Below are 26508 nucleotides of genomic sequence, written 5' to 3'. Positions count from 1 at the left end.
GTGATGTAAAACAAACTGCATGCTGTACGTGCAGAAAAGACTAAAGTCTGAGCGCTGCCACACATTTTCTATTTGTGCTTTTCTAGTGCCAGATCCATACTGCTAGGAACTAAGGTATATTTCCACAGTATACCTATGTGATACTGTGCGCAATTAGCTGCCGCGTTTCGCCCATAAAATATACAGCAAATTCACTTTACCGTATATTCTGGGAAGTGTTTAGAGACTTGATAAGGCGCTGTATCAAATACAAGGATTATTATTGTAATGCACAGCCAAAAAAACAAATCGGGTTCCAATATTATAAAAGAGCTGGTTGTGTGATCAGCTCTTTAATATTAAAAACAATTTGTTGAAATCTCTTCATGGTGATTACGATTGAAATTCATGGCTTTGCTGATAAAATCAGATTTTCCAACTAAACGTACAGCTCAAGAGGTTTCAAAGGAGACTGGAAAGAAATCAAAAGGCCAAAAGGGCCTACTTTATCTAAACATCGTGTGCAATCTTATGATAGTAGGACCTGGCTACTAAATATCAGGTGTTTCAGCACAATCTATACATCTTTTTTCAGACATCAATTCCTCATCTTTCAGTAATACAGCACCATCTGGTGGGCAATCTTTAGTAGACTTTCAGTGGACATAGGTGTATGAAAACAAATGTAAACTCCTCTTTCCTCCCCAAACAAGATTAACGGTGTTGTATACTACATAAATTATTTTAGAAAGCAGAAGTGCTTCATTAGGGATTTGTCTCATGTTTTTTTTCCCTTTTGAATCTCTGCGGAGGTTGTATCGCATTTGTGCTGCAGTCAACATCTGCTGCAGCACGCATATTTCCAATGCGGTTTTATTTCAAAAGGCCTGGGCTCCTCAAAGGTCTGTTATTTGTTTAAAACCTAAGAAAAACAAAATAGCAGTTGTAGACAATTGGTGGCATGTTGGCACTATGTCACGAAGTGACTAGCTATTGATAAACAACATACCCCTTTCATCAATAATTGGGATTGTGCAAGAATCCCATTTTAAAAGTAGAGAAATAAAATGCAATACAAAGACTTGAATAATAACATATCAGTTTCGAAGTTTATTAATTTAAAAAGAAACTATCTAAGGAATATTTGAATAACTTGTTACCAACCCAGTGGTAACACGTATTGCTCCAAAAACAAAGATTGATATGTAACATACCATTACAGGTAGACAGAACGGAAATGTCAAGACAATGATTTCATGTCATGAGAACACGACTGGTGTTAGGACATTAAACATAGATAAATAAATCATATAAAGAAATTATACAGAAAAATTGTTAGTTAAAGATCAGCTCTTTAACAAAGATGAAATGTTTAGATTTGACTATGTTTAAGCAGGTTATAACAATGGTTTTAAATATGAAGAAAACTACATCATGCTTATAAGAATCTATTCTTCCAATTTAGTGTAAAAGCTACACCATCCATATCTGTGTGCTTGTAACAATTCACATTATAAACTTTAATTTTTTACAACTATTATTTTTTTAAGTGATAAATTCAAAATAAGTACAATATATTCGATTCTTTAAACTTTGTGCTTTTTCAATGCATTATATGAACACAATCCTAAAGTAAGTCATTCCACAAGGATTCAGTAACTATTTCCAGAGCAGACAGGTTTCAGAGTACAGTACTTAAAAAAAAAAGCAGTATATCTTATTAGAAACTACAGTGCTGTAAACATTTACATCTTCATGGCATTTGACTAAAAGATGAAAAACGGTGAATGTATTTCACAAATCTCTTGATTGTAAATTATGGATACACGGGGATACATAAGTGAAGGAGAAAACTAAAATACAAAGAACTGAAATGAGCTGATTGTGCTGATTCCATTAGTAGAGTTAAATATATATATATACATATATTTTCAAAGATGCACCATCATTCCAATCAGCTGCCATCAATATAATGGTCCTGCCTTGTACTTTTGATTGCTGGCATTCTGTGTCACTACCTGGAGATCATAGAGCTGGAGTGTGACTGGCTGGAAGATGTGGTAGCAGCACTGAGCTGGGAGAATCCACTGTGACTGGACTCAAGACTGGTCATCGAGCCCCTGAAATAAAAACAGTATTATAATGTTCCTGTGCTGAGAGGGGATTTATTTAATAACTCTTCCCATCACAAAAATGAAAATAAGGTATTCTTTGCACACCCATTTGGGAGCAAATTCAAAACCCTCATAAGACCACTAATGTTTAAAAAACAGTTGCTAAAAAAATCAGACGAGACTTAATTGTATCTGACAAATTGAAATAGCTGACTCTCAATTTTTGGGGGGTTTGTTATATGAGATTCACATACTTTCTTGAAACAGACAGGACAAAATACAGTTGGTACCTGAAATCCTCTGATCCTATGACCTCCGTGTAATACATGACTTTACACTTATGTGAAGAAACCTGTAAGGTTGCCAGTACATCATCCACACGAGGCAGGTTGGTTGTAGCACAGGAAGGCATATTGTAAAACTTCCATTGCAGAATGTAGAAACCAGGCCATCTTGTTACATGTGATCCCTGCAAGCAAAGACATTGAATTTATAAAATCCATACCCATCGCTTCAGAAAAACAAAAATCATATTAATTTGTGTGAAAATTGTGCATTGCAGCAGTGTAAATAATGTGACGTCTCAAAGTGCTTCACAGTATATACTGTAAAGTGAATTGACCATATTTTTGTGGGAGAAGCAGTGTGTCAATATCATTCTTTAAATACTGAGATCTAGTCCAAATTTTACTCAACAGTGCCAAACCAAGATGCATTTTCTAAACGCTCAAAAACTAACCTGTACACTTTCTCCTTCTTTACAGATGAACGGAGATTCAACCATGCTATAGTCCATTCCCAGTTGCCATGATTTTTCGATCAGTTGCACATTATTGCCCCCAGGACACGTTATCCCATGGGCCCCAAGAGTATCTTTTTTGGGAAGCTGAGGTGCTCTCTTTGAGTGATAGATGTTAAAAACAATGTCACCTTTTACTACATCAAAATCCCAGGTTATCACAGAAGAGGATTCCACAATTTCAATTGATATCTGAAAAAAATGTTAACGCAAAATATAAAACATCGCTGCCTGCATTCACCCATTAAATTGCAAACAAGCTTTCAAGTTGTAGCATTTGTTACAAAACATTAAAGAATTAAGAATTTTATTTGCAACTTTTCCGGCACAAAATCTTTACCTCATGAGGTGATCCTTTGAAAACGCTTGCAGATTGGTAAATAGTTTCTGTCAAAAGCCTGATGTCATCATTATCAAGTTCTTCTGCTGTCCTATACATTGACTTGGGAATGAGACCACCTTCTGGAACCTCACACTACAAAAACAAGAATAAGCAAGAGTTTTGGTTTTAATGATACTGTTCAGTGAAATTCCTCCTTTACCTTTCCTACTCTAGTGAAAATAGTCCTGACTTGTATCTACATACACCACCCAATACATACTCTGGGGTCCCTACTTGATTCTTGCCCACCTGTACCTGAACTGTCTGATATTTGGTATTCAAAGTGCATCCCCCTGGATAGATAGTGCATAATCCATGCCAGACAGATAGAAAAAATGCATCTGTAGAACCTCCAGTAGTTTGGTTTGGAGACTCTTTAAGCATAGTAATGGGTCCGTGCATGTGTCAGATACCAGTCTTACCAAATATAAAATAAAATTTATCTTTAATATCAACTAGTGAGAAGTCTTTCTTGATGGATTTGATGTTACTTCTGTAATTGAGTGTTCAAAACTGATTATTAGGAGACGACATGAAAAATTAAACTGTCCAGAACTAAAATAACTGGTATCAACAGGAAACCTGATATCTAGTCTTTGAAGAAGTTATTCAACATAGAAACATACAATTGTACTCCTGAGTTAATTAGTCTATCTCATTGTGGAATAAATTACATACTGAACAGCTCGGTATAGAGAAGCCTGCAACATACTTGCGCAATCAAGCATGTCTTGTGACAGTTTAATTTATATTACCTGAGATACATATCCATCATCATATGAATCTGTCTCTAATCATTTTCCACATTCTAAATTCCCAAGCAGATTTACTGTTTCAAAGTCATACCATTTGGTTTAATCAGTGACTGCAATCATTTTTCATTCCAGTGAAGTAGCAGGCAACTGCAGATTTGCTGTCACATAAAATTACTGGTAACAGACAATGCCTCAAAGAAACTGCTGATCGCTATTAAATACAGTTCAATGTGACATCCATTTCCACTTGTAAGCTTCAGTTTTATACCCTTCAGTGCTTCTTTCAGTTAGCTTTGATAAATTGTCACTAAATTCTATTACATTTTTGCTATTGTATATTCCTACCACACATTCTCCGCCAAGGAAATCAGGGATGATTTCTTTGTCTATGTAATCCACCAGTCCTCCAGGTCCCTGGTAATCATTTCCTGCGTAGATTAGGAATTTCTTTCTTGTGTTGTCATCGATGAATGGACTGACCTGCAATCAAACATGATAGCAAATGACAGTTCTTCACACAAACAGCAACAAAAGATTTGAAAATTACAATACAAATGTGTAGTTTGTTTATCAGAGAATGACGTACCAAAGTCCAAAGCACTGGAAACACTCTAGGTGCTCTGAGAATTAAAAGTCGACCCAATGTTTCTGGATAGTTAGCTTCAACCACTTCAATGATTCTCAAGAGTGCTTTAACACCAGGACGCCAAAGATGTCTCATATTCAAACCTTCTAAATCTACCAAGCATGTCCAGGAACTATTTAAAGAAGACACAAAGAAACAATGACACTCACGAAAGGCTGAATAAGCTAATAAGAAGCATTGATGAATCAAAAATTAAATACAGTTGACTCTTTAAAAAAAAATCCTTGCATTTGATATAGCGCCTTGTCACGTCTTCGAGATGTCTCAAAGTGCTTCGTAGAATATACTGTAAAGTGAATTGACTGTATATTTTGTGGGGAAAACACGGACAACAGTGTCCCACAAACAGTCGTTGATTGAGTGACCAATTTTGTTTCAAGGAATTATTACTTCCGGAAAAGCAATCTGCCAATCGACTTGACAACCGGGCTCCTTCTTACTGCTTGGTAAAGAAAGGCGTGTGGAGTAAGGAAACTTGTCCAGCATTTCGCACTGCCGGGAATCAAACCCAGATCTCCCACTTGCGAGCAAGCGCTCTAACCACTGAGCTGCAGGACTCCATACTAAGACATTCAGCAGAAGGATCTTGAGATTACCTGATGGGTCTTCCAAACACATTTGTGTTTTCTTCACATCGTCTTAATCCTTCTTCATTGATAGACAAAACCTGATTTGAAATCAAGAGTACCACATCAACTTATTTATTCTGAATTTAAGTTTTTCTGAATGTCAGTCAGTTTCTTTCTCTCTTCCCTCCCCCTTTATTTTAACTACCACGGATTCTGTCAATAGTCTAATTGTCTGACAGGATAATCACCTGATTTGGCTATTTTGAGTGGGTTCCAAAATTCTACTCATGTGGGCTATTTTGGTTTAGCATTAGGGGGCATTTTTAGGCAACATAATTTTTCGTGTCATCTTTAGAGCCACCACTGGAGATGCTGATGTTGAATACTATATCCCCAAATTGGAAAAGTATCGTGGTTCTTCACTTGAAGAGGACAACTAGTCACCCACAAATTTAACTTTAATAAAAATAATTACATTTACAAGCTGCATTTTAAATGACTCGGTTATTTGGACAATGCTTCAGAGAAAAATATTACGTTTTGGGGAAAAAAAGGGGGAGAATGAAATTAAAATTACTTTGCTAATTTCCTTTACAAAATTAGAAGCCTAAAGCTTTAAGATGGGAAGGTATGGAATTTAACTATTCCTAAAATCAAAGCTAAACACAAATGTTAAACAAAGTCACACATCTACTTAATTACAAATCTATCTTCCTGCTAATATTGTTCCATCTTCTCAATAATCTAACACTGATGTTCAAATATTCAATTGATTCATGCGCCACTTGGCAGTTCTGATCGGTTGTCAAGTTTCCATATTGAGTTATCTGTTTAAACAGCATTTCTCTGTTCAACTGGGAGGCCCAATACTATGACATTTACATTAAGCAATAAAACAGCAAAAGCAATTAACGTAAAACAGATGTAATTGCATAATGCACTGGGTAGCTGAGTGGCAAAATATTGCCCGGACGAGTGCAAATCGGAACCGTAATTTTGTAGGCCATACAATTTGCATGAAGGCGCAACTTACTTGCACGCTAAATTTTATGGAAAACATTGAATTTTATTTACTGGATTTTCTCTTAAGAAAAATCCTGTGCAATTATCTGTGCAATTTTTTGAAAAATGTATGACTCTGCAGCAAAGCATTTGAGCAATAGTCTTTGAAATAAGGAAGGTTGTTACACTTAGGGAGAATGCACAATTGAGAAATAATAATATTCCTAGTATTTGATATAATGCCTTATCGCGTCTTCAAGACGTCTCAAAGCGCTTCACAGAATATGCTCTAAAGTGAATTGACTGTATATTTTGTCGGCAAAATGCCTCCAAAATAGGAAAAGGAATAGGAAGAGAACAGGAAAAGATCAAGCAAGAACATAGGAAATGGCACACTTTTGCAAGTGGGCTTCACATTTATATTGGGAATGTCCTGTCTGCTCACTACTTGATCTGCTTTTTTCCCCATTCCCTCCCATTTGACACTTGCTGTACTGGAGTGCACACGTGACCAGTGATTAGCAGGTCTGCCATCAATTTCTGACACTGATATGCAAACTTACTGAAGGAACATGCAAGCTTCTGTGTTCATTCTGTGCTGTCCTGGAAACCATCTCTATTGTGTATATTGCAGTTCAACCGGTGCTCTCTGCAGTTTTCCTGGCAGCTGACTTACTTCCCTGACCTCTCTGGTACTAGAGTGCAAGACACTAAATAAAGGGGAGTTTGGAAAATTGTTCTAGTCAGCATGAAGGTGAATAACAAAGCGTTATACAGTACAGCCATTACAAAGTCACGGGAAGTGATCTCTGCTGTCACTGTCAGTCAAATTAGGATAATGTATTTGATTGCAAAGTGCATTTTTATACTTAATTTTCAGCAAACCTTGTATGAGCAATATTAAATTATTGTAATCTGCTCCCAGCATATGCAATTAATCACCATTTCTCTCCATACCAGAAAAGCTTTATAAAAAAAATCCAAAATATTTAAATTGTTTTTATTGCTCTTTTCCGAGTGGCTTTTTTATTGCTTAAAGTGCAACTTTCATGGTTTGAAGTGCTAAGAGCTTCATGAGAACTCTTAACAAGAGTGCATTCGGGAAGCTAATGAGGGGTTTCAGCCTTTCCCTACAGCTGAAGTGGGTGGGCGGGTGGGGGAGGATATTGAAGAGAGTTATGTGTTAAAGGCCCACAGCAAGGAGCCATAGATCCTTGTGTTTTCCATCTCTGATGTTTTTGCAGTCCTTGCTTAGATTAGGAAATGTCCAAGAGGCACTTTATCCATGCATTTATTTAGGGATGGTGAGCTGCATCATATCTGGGATACACTAAGTGTTGAGGGGAGAATGACCTCAGTCATGGCACTAGTTGCCTCTAGAATAAAAATAATAATAATCCTTGCATTTGATACAGTGCCTTATCATGTATTCGAGACGTCTCAAAACACTTCACAGAATATACTATAAAGTGAATTAACTGTATATTTGTGGGCAAATCTTCTACCTGAAGGTCTGGGGACCAGGATATACCCAGGACTGAAGCTTTAGTTTTAGTTCTGTATATGCTTTGTGAGTCAAGTCAATAAAGGGCTAGTGCCCCATGCAATGATTCTGATGCGAGTAACTTTTCTGCATACAATGCACAAAGAAACTAATGGAAACCTAAACTTTCTATTGTCCATTTTTAACTGTTGAAGCATTTATCACAGTATTTACAGTATACTTACATGTCGAAGCAACGCCTCCTCTCCAAGGGCCCTGACAAGACCTTTGGTATCCATTTGCCCCAAACGCAAAATATATAGGGGTCGTCCATCTGAAGAAAAAAATCATTACAGCAATGACATTGATTTCTTTACAATAAATAAAGCAATAAAGGTCATCAATTACAGCCAAATAATCACTTATTCAACAACTTGTAATAACTAAAACATTGAAACAAATGTACTGCTATCAAATAGAAATTTAAGCTTGCAATGATCGATTACAAAGACTAACCTTTGTCGTGGTGATGCCAGCCCCCTGTATAATAATCATGCAGAAATTGAGGTGGTGTCCAGGTATCTAAAAGGTAATCTACTTTGTGCTGTTTGCGCCATGTCAGAGACTGGCACAGAAGCTCTCGTGCTTTATCAATATTAAAGTCACGTGCTCTTAGAAATCGCAGAATATGCTCATCTTTTGGTATCTGAAAATACACCCAAAGCAAATATGTTTACTGACCTGAAAAGTTAAGGCACTGTTCTTATCAACCAACTGAATAAAAGCTTCCAATGTCTTTCTTCTAAAGCTACATCACATTATTTCTCACAAACTAGTTACTCCGAACAGAATTTGTTCATATTTCACATTTGAATGTCAAACTCCCATCACAAGTTACAGAAATTTCAATTTCTTAAAATGCACCTGACAGCAAAATCAGCAGCCATCCACATTTATTCTAGTGTTTTAATTTACATAGTTATGGTATTCAAATAAAGATTCATAGCATTGTCTCCTCTAACTTATTCTTTTCCAGAACTTTAATACTGTTCTACCGCCCTCAGCAACCTTCCAGCTACAATATACAGGTTATTAAATCATAAATTTATCTCGTCATCTCCCACTCTTAATTTTGGAAGTGTAATTCTGGGATTCTCAGCTCTTTATTAGATTTCTCAAGAAAACAGCCAAGATATCTCTCTAGTAGAAATATTGTTTCCAGACAAAACTGTATTTCACTGCACCCCGACAAGCTTTTTAAAAAATAATCAGTATTATGTAGCCTAATGGGCTATGTATGTTTACATTAAATAAAACCCGACTAGGATACATGCAATTATGTTTGTTAACTTTGACTTGGGGTTTGTATGCTTGAAAAAAAATAAAAATTATTTACCAGATGTACCATTTCCTTGCTATTTCAGCAGGCAACTTTACAGTCAAGTACGTACCTTGCCTTTGTGTGTTTCCTGCAGCCATGTTCGAAGCCTAATGAGACAGCTCTCTTGTAGTGGTGTCAAATCACCCAAATATCGCTCAATGTAATCAGCTTCCAGTTTATCTACAATGCAGATAGAACGTCACATCATACAAATGACAAGGAAGATGATCAAAGTCATCTGTTAATAGGTAGCTATGCATTTTCTTTTAAAAATGGATTTTAAATGAAGATAACTGATTATTTCATTACCCATATGAGCACTCCAGTAGCATTTCTATTTCACAGAATCTAACTAATTCCTACATATTGTTACATATTCTTCAAATTTGACTACAGGACACTTTTGCAGGTCAGAATCTGACATTTCAAAACTGAAAAGCTAATGACTAAACATGTTTACTAGCAGTTTATGTTGCAAGTACAAATTGCATAAACTACTTGTAAAGTTTGTGTATCGTAAATTTAACTATACTGTTTAATAATCTAATTTTATGGTAAGATAGTTCAAATTATTAAGAGAAACAAATATCCTTGAATTGATTAAATACACTCTACTATTTTGGCTCCATGGAGACATAGAAACCTCTGCAAACAAGCAGTTTTTTTATAAACACGCTTTAGACTATACAAATGTAATCTTGTTGTTGTTTAGACCAAATATTACAAAATACATTCTGCAGCATTTTTTTTGTTACAAAATAAAAGTAATGCAAAGCAAGCCAATATAACTCTGAAAGTTTGAAGCTTAAACAATAAGGATAGAAGCTTTGGATCCACAAAAATTCAATGGCATGAGTTAGAATATTGCAAAGAATAAAAGCAGACACTTGGTTAAATCATTATCCAAATCTAGTCCAGAGAAGAAAAAGAAAAATGGGAGACGTAAAATACGCATATTTTCTTATGAACATACGTGAACATAATAAAAAATGAAAATGCTTCTTAATGAATAAATGCAAACAAGGTGATGCAACACAACACTCAGCAAAGTAAAGTGCTAGAGCTGTACCATCTGGTGTTCCTGTGAGAGGATCAGGTGAATTGTTGGAGGCAGTAATTAGGTCTTTGTTATTATGTCCTTCCTTTCCAACAGCGTCACCTCTGCCAGGTATGGCCATTGCTGGGGATGAGGCCAGTTTCTGGATAGGAACTGGCATTTCTAGATTACTAACAGTCGGGGTCCACCGTGGTACAGAAGTAATTCCTTCTTCCTCTAATTGTTTCAGGTAATATTCAATTATTTCCTTCCCCTACAAAAAGTAAAAATGTAACCTATACTATAATGAAATGGTGAAACATTCAATATAAAATGTAAACAACTGTAAGAACGAAGTAGTATGCTTTCTTGGAATTTAAGTCCATTAAAGGAGAACTTTTAGGGCCAAAGTACGCACAAGATATATGTTATCTGTGTGCCAGTATCGTAATAGCAATTGGATTATTAAATTTCAATATATTTGCAATATCAGGTCTTTAAGTCAAAGTGTGTTTGTTTCAAGCTATTGATGTCTAGGAAAACACACAAGAAAAGGTCTTATCTGTTATCACAGACATCAATACCTTGAGGCAAACAAGGTTCGCACTTAGTCTTTAAACAGTGTTAGAGCATTCTGATCAGGCTGGTTCTCAAGACAGATTTTTCCACATTGTCAATACTCTGGAGAAGAGGGGGTGGCTAAGTGATACGGCATGCTGATCACCCACACACTGTGCCACAATAGTGGTGGAATGTAGGTCTGACCAGCCAGAACAGAATTTCTGTCTGGATGCAGGTGACCTGTTTGTCTTATTGGCTGGAAATGCAGAGGTCGAAAAACAAATAAAGTGGGGAACATAGCCTCACAAAAGTATATATTTTATATAAAAAAACATGGTTGCATACATGGCTCCTGTCTGAAATTAAAATCCAAGAATAAAACACTGCAAGAATCAGGACTGAAGTTGAGTTAAATGGACATCATTCCTTGCACTTAATAAACAATCAAGAATCAAAAGTGACAAGTAATCAGAATCAGAAGTGACAAATATTGGCTTTGTCAAAAATGTTAAGTGGATGAATTATTCCAACAAGCCAAAATATCTTGATTATATTCTTGATTTCACATATTAATGACTCATTAATGTCGCCTCCAGCACAGTTGAGACAATGCAATTTTTATTTAATACAACTTACTTGGTTAGTAACAAAATAGGCAGTTATTCACAACTGCTGTTTCCAAACACTCATACCTTTTTAATACTGCTGGTGTAATGCTTCATTGCTATTTTCTCAACGGTACTTTCAAAACCAAAAAAAGACTTGATGTCAAGACTTGCTGATTGTTCAAAGCAAGTCCAATCTTCAATATCTTGGTGAACCTGTCAGTATAATTAGAAACACAAATGTTGATTTTTAACAGTAATGCTTAAAAGCCAAAATGCTCTTTTTTAAAAAAAAATCATGCTGGACAAATATTTCCATTTACTGCATCTATATTTTTCCAGTGGGGATACTGCATTCAAATACATTTTGAAATCGATAACTTACAGTGTAACAGCAAAATTCATTGATGACAACTCTGTTGGCAAAGGTTTCATTGAAGGCTTCTATCTTCAAAGTCCTCTCCCGTCTGTTCAGTGAATTCTTTTGGACGAAGTAGATGTAATCAACTCCTGCGATCTAGATAATGATAACAACAATAACCAAAGAGCTACGACAAATAAAACTTCACTACTCTGAAACACAATCATTGCGTGAACTGCTGACCAAGCTGCAAATATTTCAAGTTGACAGTTAATCAGTATCAACATTTTAGTCATAGCAGCATTAAAAGGGAATTGGAAAATGCATCAACATACGTCTATAGAGTGCCATTTAGGTAAAAGAATGTCTAAACCATTTATAAATTACGAGCGAATAATTAATTCAGTCCATTAAAAACTACAAACAACCCACATTCGATTGCTCACACAATCACTAGTGTAAAACATTCACTAAAACATTTATAATAAAATTAGAAGAAACTACATACCAAAAGCAAATATTACCATTTGCTTTAAATTGTATAGTTCCACGTTTCCTAAATCCCATACATCAAATAGCTAGCTTTTAAGAAGGTGCTATTTGAAGTGTGGGATTTAGGAAAAATGATATTGTCATATTGACCTGTTTTTCCTCCACACTCAATGCCTATTACACTCTTCCTCTTTCCAATGTGGAGTCCTGTAGCTCAGTGGTTAGAGAACTCGCTTTGCAAGCGAGAGACCTGAGTTCAATTCCAGGCAGAGGGCGAAACCTTGGCAAGTTTCCTTACTCCACACAGAGCCTAATAACAATCCCTCCAAAACCAAAAACAATAATAAATTGGTCATTTTCAATCTACGACTGTTTGTGGGACATTGCTGTGCGCAATTGGCTGCCGCGTTCGCCCACAAATATACACAAATATACACTTTACAGTGTCTTCTGTGAAGCACTTTGGGACGTCCTCCTGACGTGAAAAGCGCTATATCAAATGCAAGGATTATTTAACGTCACAATATATTGCTTGAACTTGTTTTACTATGGGCGACGGCTGTGGTAGATTATTGTGGCAAAAATCTGGTAATGTGAATAGGAAGGGAGCAGTGAATAACGGAAGAGGGTGGCAGAAGGAAACTAAGATCTGGCTGCTGCACAAGTAATTCAAGAATTTTCCATGTCTTGGATATGCAGCTACTTGTAATGTTTGAAGTCTGAATTGTTGGGCCAAAAGTGCAGCACCTTTTTCTAACAGCAGATGGTAACATTGTGCTAAAGACAATTGCTCTACATAGCTCTTGTTTGCTCTACATAACTCTTGTCCTCTGCTCTTGGAACATTCAGGTGATTTGTCGCCTATCATCCTTCTGCCAAAAAGTAACCTGGACTAAAGTTCACGGTAAGCAATGTTTTTTCAAAGAACATCAAACTAAAGCAGAGGGCAACATTCACTGCAATAGCACCACCTGATCAGAATAAAAGAAATAAGCAAAAATATTTTTTTCTGCTAAGTAATACTGGACAGGACAGACATCAACTGGTTCATAAAAATCCCTCTTTCTACGGCAGATAGCTTCAGAAAAATATCTGCTCCGAGAAGGATTACAACTTGAAAAACTCATTTGAATATCATAAAAATTATCATGATTTTAAGCCTCAGCTGATTACATTGATTTCCACTATAATGTACATTTTTGAACCCAAAATACTTTCTAAACTCACCTTTTTCAGTAGTCTTGGTGCATCCACATCCAATTTACAACGTCTTTCTAAAATATGAACAGCACCGTCTTCACTTTTGTATTCACTAACGAGATCACTACCAACAAACATTGGGATGAGTGGACATGTTGGGAATCTTTTTTCATAAGCCTAATGAAAATAATATAGAGAATTAAAAATGTAGCTGTTCTGATAAACAAGATAAAAGTATCACAGTCACACTGGAAAGGCTACACCTTGGCCACATTCCAGAGTTAATACAAAGGAGAGCAACAAAGAAGGTACTATTTGAAGTGTGGGAAATGTTTTTTTTAAACCATGTACATCAACACTGTTTTTCAACACCACACTATCAGCTTAATAGCACAAACAACATTTTTACCCAACTATCAGTGTCCTTCACCAGAAATGGTCTCATCGGTAAGAATTTAGAATGGATCAGGTTTTAGTTGACACAATGACAAGCTATTTGTACTTGAGTTAGTTTAACTAAAGACCAACACATTATACCCAGGTAAGTGACCTTTTATTACAGCCTAATTGTGAATCAGCAAATGTCCCTTCATCCTCTTCATACTGGACTGTCACAGTTGTTTGAAACCAGTTACTACCTGCATCTTTGATAAAGTACGCACACATTTTATTTTGTCAACGTACATCTATGTTTAGATTCAGTCTAGTATCATTTCTTCAGTGGCTCAATCCACTATCTACAAATTCCGGAAAACCAGCTGAACATCAAGTACCCAATTATCAGCTGAAACAGCAAGATAAAGTTGAAAAGGTTCAACGTTGCATGGAAGGAGACCTACCCGTCCTTCAAACTTCCCTTCCTCCATGTAGGTAACATGGCAGAAATTTGAAAAAAAACCAGGGTATCTGTTTACTACGGTTTATATACAAACAAATAAAATTCTTATGGTTCGTTCAGAAAGTAAATCATCCAGAAAAAAAAACTCTCTTAACATACAGAACAACGCTAGTTGTTTTGGCAACACAAGGTACATCAGCTCTCCTAAAGTTCTGACTTCCTTCAGGGACAGTACATTTGATAATGATGCAAGTATTAAACAAAGGCTTTTGAAATTATATTTATGGCAGATTATATATACACAAGGTAAAGTACTTGATGACTAAGTGAATTATTAAGCAATCCAATGGAAGCAAAGTAAAATGTTTATGTTAATTATTTAAAATCCCTCTGCTGAAATTCTAAGAGGCATATGTTACAATTAGTGTTTTTATAAAGACCAGATTTAGTGAGATATCGCCAAATACCAGCAAGTAGATAATAATCCTTGCATTTGATAAAGCGCTTTTCACATCTTCTAGACATCTCAAAGCGCTTCACAGAAGATACTGTAAAGTGAGTTGACTGTACATTTGTGCTATATTTATACTTACCGCTAGCTAAACAGAAGGGTGTGGAGTAAAGAAACTTACCCAACATTTCACCCTGCCAGGTCTCTCAATTGCGAGCCAAACGCTCTAACCACTGAGCTACAGGACTTCACTTCTTATTTGACCACACTTATGTATGTGAACATCGACTCGACGAGAGACGTTAAATTTGTCAGCAATTCTGAGAGCTTGAAAAGATCAACCAGTACATTTGAATTGTGCAATTTCTTTTCAAGATGAAAGTTTTCCCACATGACTCAGGACTAATTTTTGAGCAGTACAGAGGTGTGAGGACAAAGAAAGCGTAAAATCTGGACAGTCTAGAGAGTGAAGAAAATGATCACTTAGCACAAACTAATGTTAGTCCTATTTAAATGTGTATCAAGACTAACTGGTAAACCAAACATTCCATCCATAGCAGTATAATTTCTTTGCAAAATGTGTGTTCTACTGTTTATACAGTAAACAACTAATGGGGGAAGTTGCCATGGGCACCTCACGAGGCAGTGCTGTCCCTGATGGCATATACATACACTTGGATTTGCCATACTGACCTAGTTATATTATAAAGAAGTTGAGCAGCTCATCCCACCTGCACAGCCCAGTGAAATGATTTTTGCTCACTGACCTACAATTGACTTTTACAGAAGATATTGCTGCAGATAAATTGTTCAAAAGGCAGATGTATAAGCTTCTAGTTATGTTATTTCCTGCTGCTGTAGATACCACCCGCAACATAATCAGCAATTTTATATCACTTGAGGGTTGGAGTCAACATTCTAGATTTGCTTCCTGAAGTCATTCTGTAATATAAATGCCACATTACTTGTGTTTCCTCTCTTGAATCAGTGTGGTTTATTGGTTTCTTTATTTCCCACTTTACTCAGGCTATGGATACAACCCACATAATTGTTTTTTTTTTAAAAAATGGACTGCAATAGAACCACAGAAATTTTCAGCGCAGAAGACCATTCACAAAATATACAGTTTTCCCCACAAAATAGTTAATTCACTTTATAATACATTCTGTGAAGCACTTTGAGACGTCTCGAAGACGTGATAAGGCACTATAATAAATGCAAGGATTATTATTCAGCTCACCATCTCTGTGCTGGCGATTCTTTACAGCGATCCTTTAAGACCCATACCCAATCTATCTCTCTCACCAATACCATAATATACTTGACACGTCGCCATTACATTATTTGGTCAGATGGAACATTGGATAAATAGATCTTTAAAGTAGCAATGACCTGGGGCCAATAGAAAAGTGCGGCTGCAAAGTCCGGGCCTTCTGGCTGTTTACCTGAAGCCACTGTGGCCTGGGTGGCTCTGGATGTGCATGCGTGACACGAGCGGCAAATGGGCCTCACTCGGAGCCCCCGCTGTTGTGAATGTCTGTGTCTCTCTCTGTGTGTTTGTGTGTGTGAGTGTATGATTGTCTGCAGTCTCTCTATATGCGTTTGTGAGTGTTTGTGTGTGCCTGTGTCTCTCTCTGTTTGTGAGTGTCCGTGTGTATCTGTATCTCTCTCTGTTTGTGAGTGTGTGTGTGTCTGTGTCTCTCTCAGTGCCTTGGGACTGTGAAAGGCGCTATACAAATGTAATCTTGTTGTTTGTGAGTGTCTGTGTGAATGTGTCTGTGTCTCCCTCTCCTCTGTGTGTTTGTGGGTGTGCCTGTGTGTGTCGCTCTATGAGTTTACGAGTGTCTCTATGTGAGTGTGCGTCTCTCTCTGAGAACGTGTCTGTGAGTGGGTGTCGTCTCTCTCGGTGTATGTGTCTCTCTCTGGGTCTGTGTGCGGTGCTGGGCTTTAAGAGCTCTTGTAGCTATTCTATACATATAGAACATATAAACGTAAGCTATCTACTACTGCAAACCAATGCTACAGAATAGACAATTCCTGTTAATTTAAGAGGATGTCTTTTTAGAAATTAATTTCAATTTAATATGTTTTCTTTCTATTTGTTTGATTATAAATATGCTGATGTAAAAAGGGCACAAATCCCAAGGCAATAACAAAGGATGGAAACTTGAGATGGGAATTTATGCTATTTTGCTTTGTTGAGAATTAATTAACAAAAGGACTATGTGACGAATAAAACAGCCCATTTTATTAATCATGTACAGTTTCTATTTCTTATGCTTAAATGTCTGATCATTCAGTATAGCAGTAACAACCCCAAGGCCAACCTTATTTGTGTTCACCTAAAAATAGTTACTACACTTTACAGTGAATCCGGTGAAGGATTTGAAAAAAGACACAATACAGTGGTTTTAATGACAACCAGCAACAATTATATATTTTCTGTGTGCAAGCAATGTTGCATTTAACAAATAATTTCTGAATAAATAATTCCTTCAGGTGCTCCCTGATGCAAGTTTGTAGCATGTTTTCTGCAAAATTACTGACACCATCTGTGCATTAAAGCTTCACGATGTTAATAAATTCCCTGTCCCAGCTGTTGTCAATCCTAATTATTTTCAATTCATATCTTTACATTCTCTCGGGGCTGTGTAGCATAGCTCAAGGCAATATGATCCATTCTTTTTCCCAATGTATAAATATAGAATGATGACTTATAAAATGAATCGCTTTCTGATTACACAACTTTTAAAAATCCAGGTCAAGTACATTGTAACTAAACCACCTACTTAATTGGTAAATTAGTAATCCAAATAATTTGTATCTTCATTAAAAATGTGAACAATTTTGAATTCTTTAATTACTGACTTTGGTGACGACTTCCAAATTAAAAGCACTTAATGTTTAAGAGCTAGAATTAGTCGTGAGCACCACCAAATCATGAATTATTCACAAGACCATCGTTTTCTGAATGAGTTGCTGTGCCAAAGCAAACAAAAAATGTCTTGATCCTTAGCTGATACGTTTTGTAGTCAATTTATACCATGATTATATATAGATTTCAGAACAAGTTAAGTGAGCAGGGCAGCAATCTAGACAAAATAACGATAATAATAATGCTTGCATTTGATATAGCACCTTATCACGTCTTGAAGCTCTTCATAGAATATACTACAAAGTGGAGTAACTGTGTATTTTATGGGTGAAACGCAGTAAATGATTAAAAATTTGAATTTTTTTTGTGTTTTCTTAATTGAGGGCGTGTGACAGAGGCGACCTTATAGAGGTGCACAGGATTTAAATTTTAAATGGATTGAAATAGTAAACCGAAAACAATGGCTTGGGATGCACCAAGACACAAGAGGTCATGGGTTTACGGGTTTCAAAGGGAATTTCAAAACAGAAACCAGGAAGTATTTTGGTACCCAGAGAAATACCAGGAAGAGTGGTTCAGGCCAGGACACGTTATTCATTTTTTTAAAAAATCTTCATACTTGAAGGGAGATAAAGGGGCCAACAAATCTTATTCATCCAACTCCTCTTGTGATCTTATAATTTCTAACATTTTCCAGAGCCAATAACTACCAAAAAGATGTTTAAACCTTCCATCAAAATCTAACCTAGATGGCAAGATAATAGGGAACTCTCTTGCCACGCACACAAAAACAATTGCTGCAGGCGATTCACTTGCTCAACTACTGCAAATTGATAAAAATATGCTGACGTGGTTTAAGCTAGAACTACGTCAGTTAAATCTCACGAAGGGCCAGAAGCAATGATTTTGTGTAATTGCCAGTGGTAATAGTTAATTATTTCTGAAATGGATGACTTTAAATGGACTAATCAGTTTAACAATCAATATATATGTGGAACAAAAAGTGTCACAAACAACTATTTTGGAATACATAAAGCACTCCAGAGACTATGGAATCAGAAACCTCCTCCAAATTCTAGAAATTAAAATTACTGACACTAGTATAGGAATCAAAGGCAAACCAGTGCTTTTTAAAAAAGGTAAATAGCACAAACATATTAATAAATTGGCATTCTGACTTAATAAATCCTGTAAGGACAGCAGTGTTGGAAATGTAATTTGAAACGTCATATGCTTCTGAAGTTGAGGTAGATTGTTGAAACATAGTCATGTTAAAAGGTGTTTAGTGTCCTGTTCCCAAACACAATCCTACTTCATTTTGTGCAGCACAAAATAACCCATTTTAAGTATTACAGAATACTGCACAGAAAACAAGTTTGACTTCCCCATGCTGCTGAGTTGATGACTTCATCCACACCACAATACCAATTCTGGGAGGGAAAATTAGGCAACAAGCTGTCGCCAGATGACTAATTATTTGATTCCTTGCAAATGGTTAACAGTGGCATTGCCACTGAGAGGGATTTACCTTCATTTTTAAAAATAAATAAATGAAAGGGTTCTTTACAGAGAAAGTCTGCTGGTTATGAATCAATAATAATAATGTGCTTCTCATGGCATATAGAATCAACTCCTACTTCATTGGCAGATTGTCCAATCTTTCTTCAACATTTACAAAATAAATACAGCAGCACTTCATCTTCTGCGAGATCCACAATTTGCATTTGAAGCAACCTCAGAAGCTCCAGCTGCTTGTTGCTGACCTAATTTCTCGGGCTTCATGTGATACAACAGATGTGAGGGGCCCCATGTGCCATTATGGCTGACCCAAGATGACTAGAGGATACGTACTTTTTAAATTTAGAGCACTGGCTTATATAATCATCCTCAATCTCCTCAAGGTTAAGTGTTTTTTTNAAATTGAGAATCTTTGGAAATAAAATAAAAATGTGATATTTCTGGAATACACTAGTCTGAAAGATTAGGTAAATTGTCAATTCTGAAGTCAGCAAATATTACAAGGTTGAAGTGAGTAGAAATTATCTTTAACGAAAGTAATCTATGTCGTCCAGTGGAGTGCCTCACCGTGGTATTTTTGTTAAGCATTTGCGAAAACAGTAATATGAGGCATAATCGGATGTCAGATTGCATGTACAATCCCTTTGCAAGTTTATTTTCCCAATCATTGCAACCCAATAACATTAGTAGAGGTTGGGTCATGTGGATGAATGTCAGCAGACTTTGTTGGTAGCCTTTTGTTTGCAGTTTTCTTTACTCTTATTTTGGTAGCAGTGATTAGGAATATAAACTTATAAAACCTTTGCTCATGAATAAATGCAAGAATATAACATTTTTAAAAAGAATTACACATTATGGTGGCAAGGGTACTAGGCCCAGCATTTATTGTGCAAGCAACTGGCAGGCGTAGTAACCACGAACCCAAAGATATGCATTTATTTAGCAGTGGGCCGTGCGTATTGTAGGCATAGTCAAAGAAAGAAAGTCACAAAGAATGCAGAAGAGAGAGATAGAAAAACTCTGAGAGAGAAAAAACAGTGCGAATACTATAGACAGTATAATTTCTAATTTGAATTGTTTTGGTTAGCACTGTTGCCAATTTGTATGTTGTGTGATTACCAATTATTTATAATCATCCAATGTAGAAAGCAAGTAACATCCAAATTATGATTTAAATTGTCAAATTCTTTTATTGGTTAGTCACTCCCAAACGATCAAGGAAACAGTGTAAATCTGTTCTCTTCAAAGTAACCTTGTTTAAAAACAACTACATCAGATAATGGACGTACAATTTAATTGATATTTCACAAAAACAGTTTAATGGATATTTTAGATCCATTCCAGTCTTGTATCACTAAGACGGTTTAGGCTAAAGGTAACATGTTGTAATTCTTTTACAGCATTTAGGAAATTTCTTTTCAGTTTACAAAGATGTTGACTGTAATAAAAACAGAATCTTTGTCACATTCAGCAATTCTACCACTGACCAGAATGTGGCTAATACTGTAAACAGCTGCCACACAATGATAGCTGTGTTTATCAGCTAATAGCGCGGTCATGTGCGTGTTGATATAAGCACGCAAAAAAACTGCCAAAAATATTTATTTCTCAAGTACCTTTTTAGCATGTTAACATTTTACTGAAAACAACTCATGAATAAAATTTAGAATGAGGCAAACCAATCCTACTATAAATGTATTCAATGTTTCAACATGTTCACTTGTAGCACATCTACTGCATTGCAAGTGCACAACTATACTGCCGTGAAAAATCTCAAAGGCTGTGTGTACATTAGTTTTTAGTACAAATAAGGATGTTGCTGTAATATTTAACTGGTGCCATTAGAATTACCACTTGTATCACTGTCAGCATGGCTCAGTTGGCAGCACTCTTGCTTCCGAGTCAGAAGTTTGGGGATTCAAGCCCAAAGCCAGGTCTTGGAACACATGTAGTCTCTACGCCAATGCAGTGCTGGGAGCGTGTTATATTGGTGAGATGTTAAACCAAGGTCATATCTGCCCAGATGGATATTAAAGATCCCATGTACCATTCGAAAGAGAATAATTTGTCCTGGTGTCTTGGCCAACAATTGGTCACTCATTCCATGGCCATTTGTGAGATATTGCTGTGGTAAAACTGGCTACTGCGTTCACCCACAAAATAGTCAAACCACTTTACAGCATATCCTGTGAAGTGCTTTAAGATGTTTCGACAATGTGAAAGACACAATATCGAATGCTAGGATTATGACTGAAAGGGCTCTGGCCAGGTACGAAACTTACCTGGCCAGTTTTGGTATGGGTAACATTTACTATAAACAGACTAATCCTGGATTTTTCAATTCATTGGCCAGCACACACTACCTCACAAAATGCAGTGAAATGTGCTGATATTTTATGTAAGAATTCAATTTATTCAGATTTCTGAGAAAATAAGCAAACCTATAGAATCTGCACTATATTGCTCCCCAGAAATGTTTTTCATTGTGTGTTGCTTTCAATTATTTTATTAATACTCTGTGAAGAGCCATAAATGTGGAAATCTGTAGCTTAGTGGTTAGAGCACTCGCCTTGCAAGCGAGACACCTGGGTTCAATTCCAGGCAGAGGGTGAAACCTTGGGCAAGTTCCCTTACTCCACACACCTAATAATAATCCCTCCAAAACAAAACAATAATAAATTGGTCATTTTCAATCCACGACTATTTGTGGGACACTGCTGTGCGCAATTGGCTGCCGCGTTTCGCCCACAAATATACAGTCAATTCACTTTACACTCTATTCTGTGAAGCGCTTTGAGACGTCGAGAAGACATGAAAAGTGCTATATCAAATGCAAGGATTATTATAAATGTGTATATTTATGCCTTGCTACCTCCCTAGCTTCCTTCAAATCCTGTCTTAAGACTCTCCTCTTCGACCGTGCCTTCGATCACCCTCCTTCCCCCACTGCACTCCACCTTCCCCGATCCCGACCCCCAGTTTGGGTCCGAAACACTGATTGTCCAGCTCCTTGGGCCGTCCTCCCGATGTGAAAGGTACTATACAAATGTAATTGTGTTGTTTGTTGCTGTTGTATTTATATAAACATGACTCAACCGTTACACTGATTCCTTCCTTACACCATTCACAATATGTCTTAATTGAATGTGCTTATTTACGAATTCTTTCAACTTTAATGTTTAACAAATTCTTCTTATACAAGGTAATGTTAACCAATACCCAGTGAAACCAAAATTAAATATTTCAATTACAAAACTGCCTCACAATCTAAAATATTTGAAGGAAAACTTGAACAAGATATCTAGAACCATGAATGGTCTGACAAATTTAGATGCGGATATGTTTTGCTACCATGTGCAAAATTCAACAACAAGCAGTCAATTTAAAAAAAAAATTTCAGACATAATAATCATTGTATTTGGCACATGCATAAACCCATTACTATGCTTAAAAGCATTGTTTCCAAAAAACGACATCCACCCATCCCACCTACATATGGAAATTCCTGTGTACCCAATATCAAAGTGCCTTTCATATTGGATGCCTAGGGCTTCACAGGATACACTGTAAAGTGTAGTAACTGGATATTTTGTAGGGAAATGCAGCAACCAATTTGTGAACAGCAATGTCCCACAAACAATAATGAAGTAAAAAGTGACATACATTTGCATAAAAGCATCAAAATATATAGTGGAACAAGGAACTACGAAGGATTTCAAAAAGGAACTAAACAATGAAAGTACAGTACTATCTAGAGCAATGAATTAGGATCTTTAGGAAAGAATGCATTCCTTAGAGAATTTAGGTAGCAGCCTGAAAAATCCTCAGCACAAGGACAGAATTATCTTACTAAAAATAGGTCGATTTGCAGATCGCTTTTCGGGGGTAATAATCCCTTCTAAAATAATAATAAATAATTTGGGCACTGAATCCACGACTGTTTGTGGGACACTGCAATGTGCAATTGGCTGCCACGATTCCCCCACAAAATATAGTCACTCCACTTTACAATATATTCTGTGAAGCGCTTTGACATGTCTCAACGACATGAAAAGGTGATTTATCAAATACAAGGATTATTATCACTAAAAATAGAAAAGTAAAAGTAACAAGCAATGCATTTTAAAATCCCCTTGATTCCTTAAACCTTGCTAGAATCATAGATCACATTCAGTTGATGTAATTCTTGGGCACTAATAAGTTACAATATATTAAACATCAATTGCCAACAACAAAATATCAAGGTTATGACAACCTCCTGAATATTTAACCTTGGTTTACATTATTCTATGAAAAATTTAGGAGGAATTCTGCTGCAGCAGTTGAATCAGGAATGGTGTTCTGTATATCAATTCTTGTAACCTAAATTTTGACCTGAATTCCTAGAATAATGAGCTCAATGTGAAGGAATCCCTCATAGCCCTACTTAAACAAAGCATTTACTTTTATCTTGACAGAATTAATGTCATGAATAGCTTCTTTGTTTCAAGAGTACCATTTATTTCTATAAATATACTATAAAATAAGTCAAATATGGTTCAAAATATTAACTACATGTGCTCAAGGTTGAATCTAGTCACAGGTGTTCCGTATTGATTTGGTGAGAGCAAGGATCATATGTTCAAACTATTAGTGCAGCACTGATGTTGTGCCAGTGCATGCGATGGTAGGTTTAGTAAAATTTAGAAAAGTTTCTCAAAATACCTCAGGGCACATCATCATAACACTATGTCCCCTACCTCTCCATTTGTTCACTTCAATCTAATATTGAATTTCTGAAAACTGGATGTGGAAGCCTAAATGGATTCCTACATTCAAAGATATATAATGTAAGGGTGGATAAGATTAAAATATTTAAACTTTTTTTCTCAATAAAGCCTTTTCACTACAATATAACTCTGCATTTCTCTTTGGCGATGAAACTATCCCAAAACATTGACTAAGAAGAGCTGCACAGATATTCATGAAAACTTGGCAGACACGTTACTAAGTTACGAGAAGGAAACCTGGATCCTGTTTTGCTACAGATATTCCCATTCTAACAGGAACTGGATTTGTATGCCAAATTCTAACTTGATAAGTTATCTCCGTCCATAAATCATAACGAAAGTTGGAATTTAACCCTTAATATCCTCCTCTTAGCAATTCACTTTATTCTCAATCACTTAATAATCTGAAAAATATTTTTTCAGAAAGTGCAATCATATCCCCCATAGCCTTTATAGGAGGAGATTATATTAGCAAACGAGTATCTCTACAGCCATGAACAACAAGACTATGCAAATTCCTTAAACTCACTACATTTCTAAACCCCCACAAACACATCAGTCAAAAAATGCCCACAGCCCACCTGTCAATCAGCAAAGACATACTAATAATCAAAATTGGCCAAGACCCTCAAAGTATACATTTGCATTCAACTTGTAACTCTAAGTGGTCTCCAAATTATACTAAGAAACATTATTTTCAAAACAAATGGTAAAATTACTTCTGCAAGTCTTCACATACTGTACTTGGAATTAATGAATTCTACCGAGCTAAACATTTGACTGCCTTTACAGTTGGTTCAGAAATGTTGCTCCAGCAATCAAGTGTTATAATGTTTACTGCTATCTAATGGCATTTTCCTCAAAAATTATTTCCTCCAGTTCAAGACAACAGCAAACCTTACACTGATCAAGATAAGGCATTTAGCAGGGTGGTACATAAAGTTACCTTTGGCACTGAATTTCTCATCTGTATTCTTATTGCAATCCCAACCAGATTTCTGATAACTTTTAAAATCATATTCAATCAACTGGAGAAGTGATAATATCCCACCTTTGTGTGTAATTTACCCAATATCCTAATGTAATACCACAAACATCAGTATCCTGAATTGAACATGGAAATCCCAAACCATTACTATTATTCTCCATTTTTGTTTAATTTGGCTCTAAAACTTCCAAAGTCTTGACATACTGCAAACACATATTCCTCCATAGTCTCCAAAGACGGCACAAGAACAGTCCATTAATATTTTAATATTCATCAGGAAGTACACATTTTAGCACATCGAGACCTAGAAAAAAACCTCTTGATAATTGGTCTAAAATATCTGGTCAATGCAATTACAAAGGAATATCGTTTAAACTTGCAAATGACGTGAATTTGGCAAATGGGCACTTCCTTGTCCTTGTGTGGTTAGAGATTTTTTTTGAAAAAACATAATCAACTACGCTCTATATTTGATTGCAATAACCAAATTTATGGAAAATGTTTTACTCACAGCCATGACCAGCTCAAAAGGGTGCTTGTAAACCCTGACGGGTGACTGATATTTCTGGACCATGATTGCACTAGACTTGGACTAAGAGGTACCTGGAAAGAAACTGGAGAAGGGGGGGGGGGGGGGGGGGGGGGCGAGAGAGAAAATAAATGAAATGACTTAAAACGGAACCAAATCTCTCAAATGATTAGAAAAAAAACTTGCAAACAAGGAAGTTGTCAACTCAGCACCAAAAGGGAGAGGGGGGGGGAAGAAAGGAGGGGGAAGAGAGGGAAGAAAGAGAGAGGAGGGAGACGGGGGGGGGGGCAGAAGAGGGGGGGAGAGGAGTGGGGGGGAGAGAAGGGGGGGGAGAGGGGGGGGAGAGAAGAGGGGGGGGGGGGGGGAGAGAAGAGGGGGGGGGGGGGAGAGAAGAGGGGGGAGAGAGAAGAGGGAGGGAGAGAGGAGTGGGGGGGAGAGGAGGGGGAGGGGGAGAGAGAGAGGGAGAGAGAAGAGGGGGAGAGAGGATGGGAGGGGAGAGAGAAGAGTGGGGAGGGGGAGAGAGAAGAGGGAGAGAGAAGAGGGAGAGAGAAGAGGGGGGGAGAGAAGAGGGGAAGAGAAGGGGGGGGGAGAGAAGAGGGGGCGGGGGGAAGAGAAGAGGGGAAGAAGAGTGGGCGGGGGGGAGAGAAGAGGAGAGCTGCTGGTCGGTGACAGGCAGTTGCCGTCCGACACCCGCCGCCGGCTGCTGACAACAACAACAACAAACACCCCGGGGTTCAAAATAAAGCGAGCGACCGCGATGTTCCCCTGTACCCCCCGAGGCGGGCGGGCGGACGGGCGGCGCCTCTCTCCTTCCCCTCACACCAAAGGGCGCCCCCCCCGCCGCCGCCGCCGCCGCCTTCAAAACACCGCGCTCTCTCTCCCTCGGGGCGCCGGCGGCCGTTAGTGCTTGAATTTTGAATCCACCGACGCCATCGCTGTCGCGGCCTAAACCCCGGTCTCTCCTCCTCCGCTAACCCCCCCCACTCCCTCCGCCTCAAAATGTAGGTCCCCAACACCACCCACTGCACCCACCGTTCATTCACTGTCCCGTCTCCGGATGTCTCCCGCACCGACGTACACTGTGACACAAACGGATGATAGACCCCGACGCCAGTGACTGCGGCCCCCGAGCCACCGACTGGCCACTGCGCCTGCGCGTCTCAGCCTCGCCGGCT

At 37.4% G+C, this 26508-nt stretch overlaps 1 protein-coding gene across 1 annotated transcript; it reads right to left on the bottom strand.

Annotated features, from left to right (window-relative positions):
- Window positions 1-1066: 1066 nt before the first annotated feature.
- Window positions 1067-26508, bottom strand: si:dkey-237i9.1 (SEC14-like protein 1). The gene is made up of 16 exons (XM_042342411.1): window positions 26366-26508; window positions 25316-25418; window positions 13393-13542; window positions 11698-11829; window positions 11400-11528; window positions 10180-10420; window positions 9181-9290; window positions 8246-8435; window positions 7975-8063; window positions 5272-5342; window positions 4616-4787; window positions 4375-4509; window positions 3233-3367; window positions 2833-3084; window positions 2384-2562; window positions 1067-2099 (listed from the first exon to the last, which is right to left on the bottom strand). The coding sequence occupies exons 2-16, from the start codon at window positions 25376-25378 to the stop codon at window positions 1994-1996; spliced, it is 2154 nt and encodes a 717-aa protein (XP_042198345.1). The 5' UTR covers window positions 25379-25418; window positions 26366-26508; the 3' UTR covers window positions 1067-1993.

This window comes from Callorhinchus milii, unplaced genomic scaffold (genome assembly GCF_018977255.1).
Source record: "Callorhinchus milii isolate IMCB2004 unplaced genomic scaffold, IMCB_Cmil_1.0 Scaffold20, whole genome shotgun sequence".
Lineage (NCBI taxonomy): Eukaryota > Metazoa > Chordata > Chondrichthyes > Chimaeriformes > Callorhinchidae > Callorhinchus > Callorhinchus milii.
Note: the sequence above shows the minus strand (reverse complement) of the source record. Positions and strands in the feature narration are given on the sequence as shown.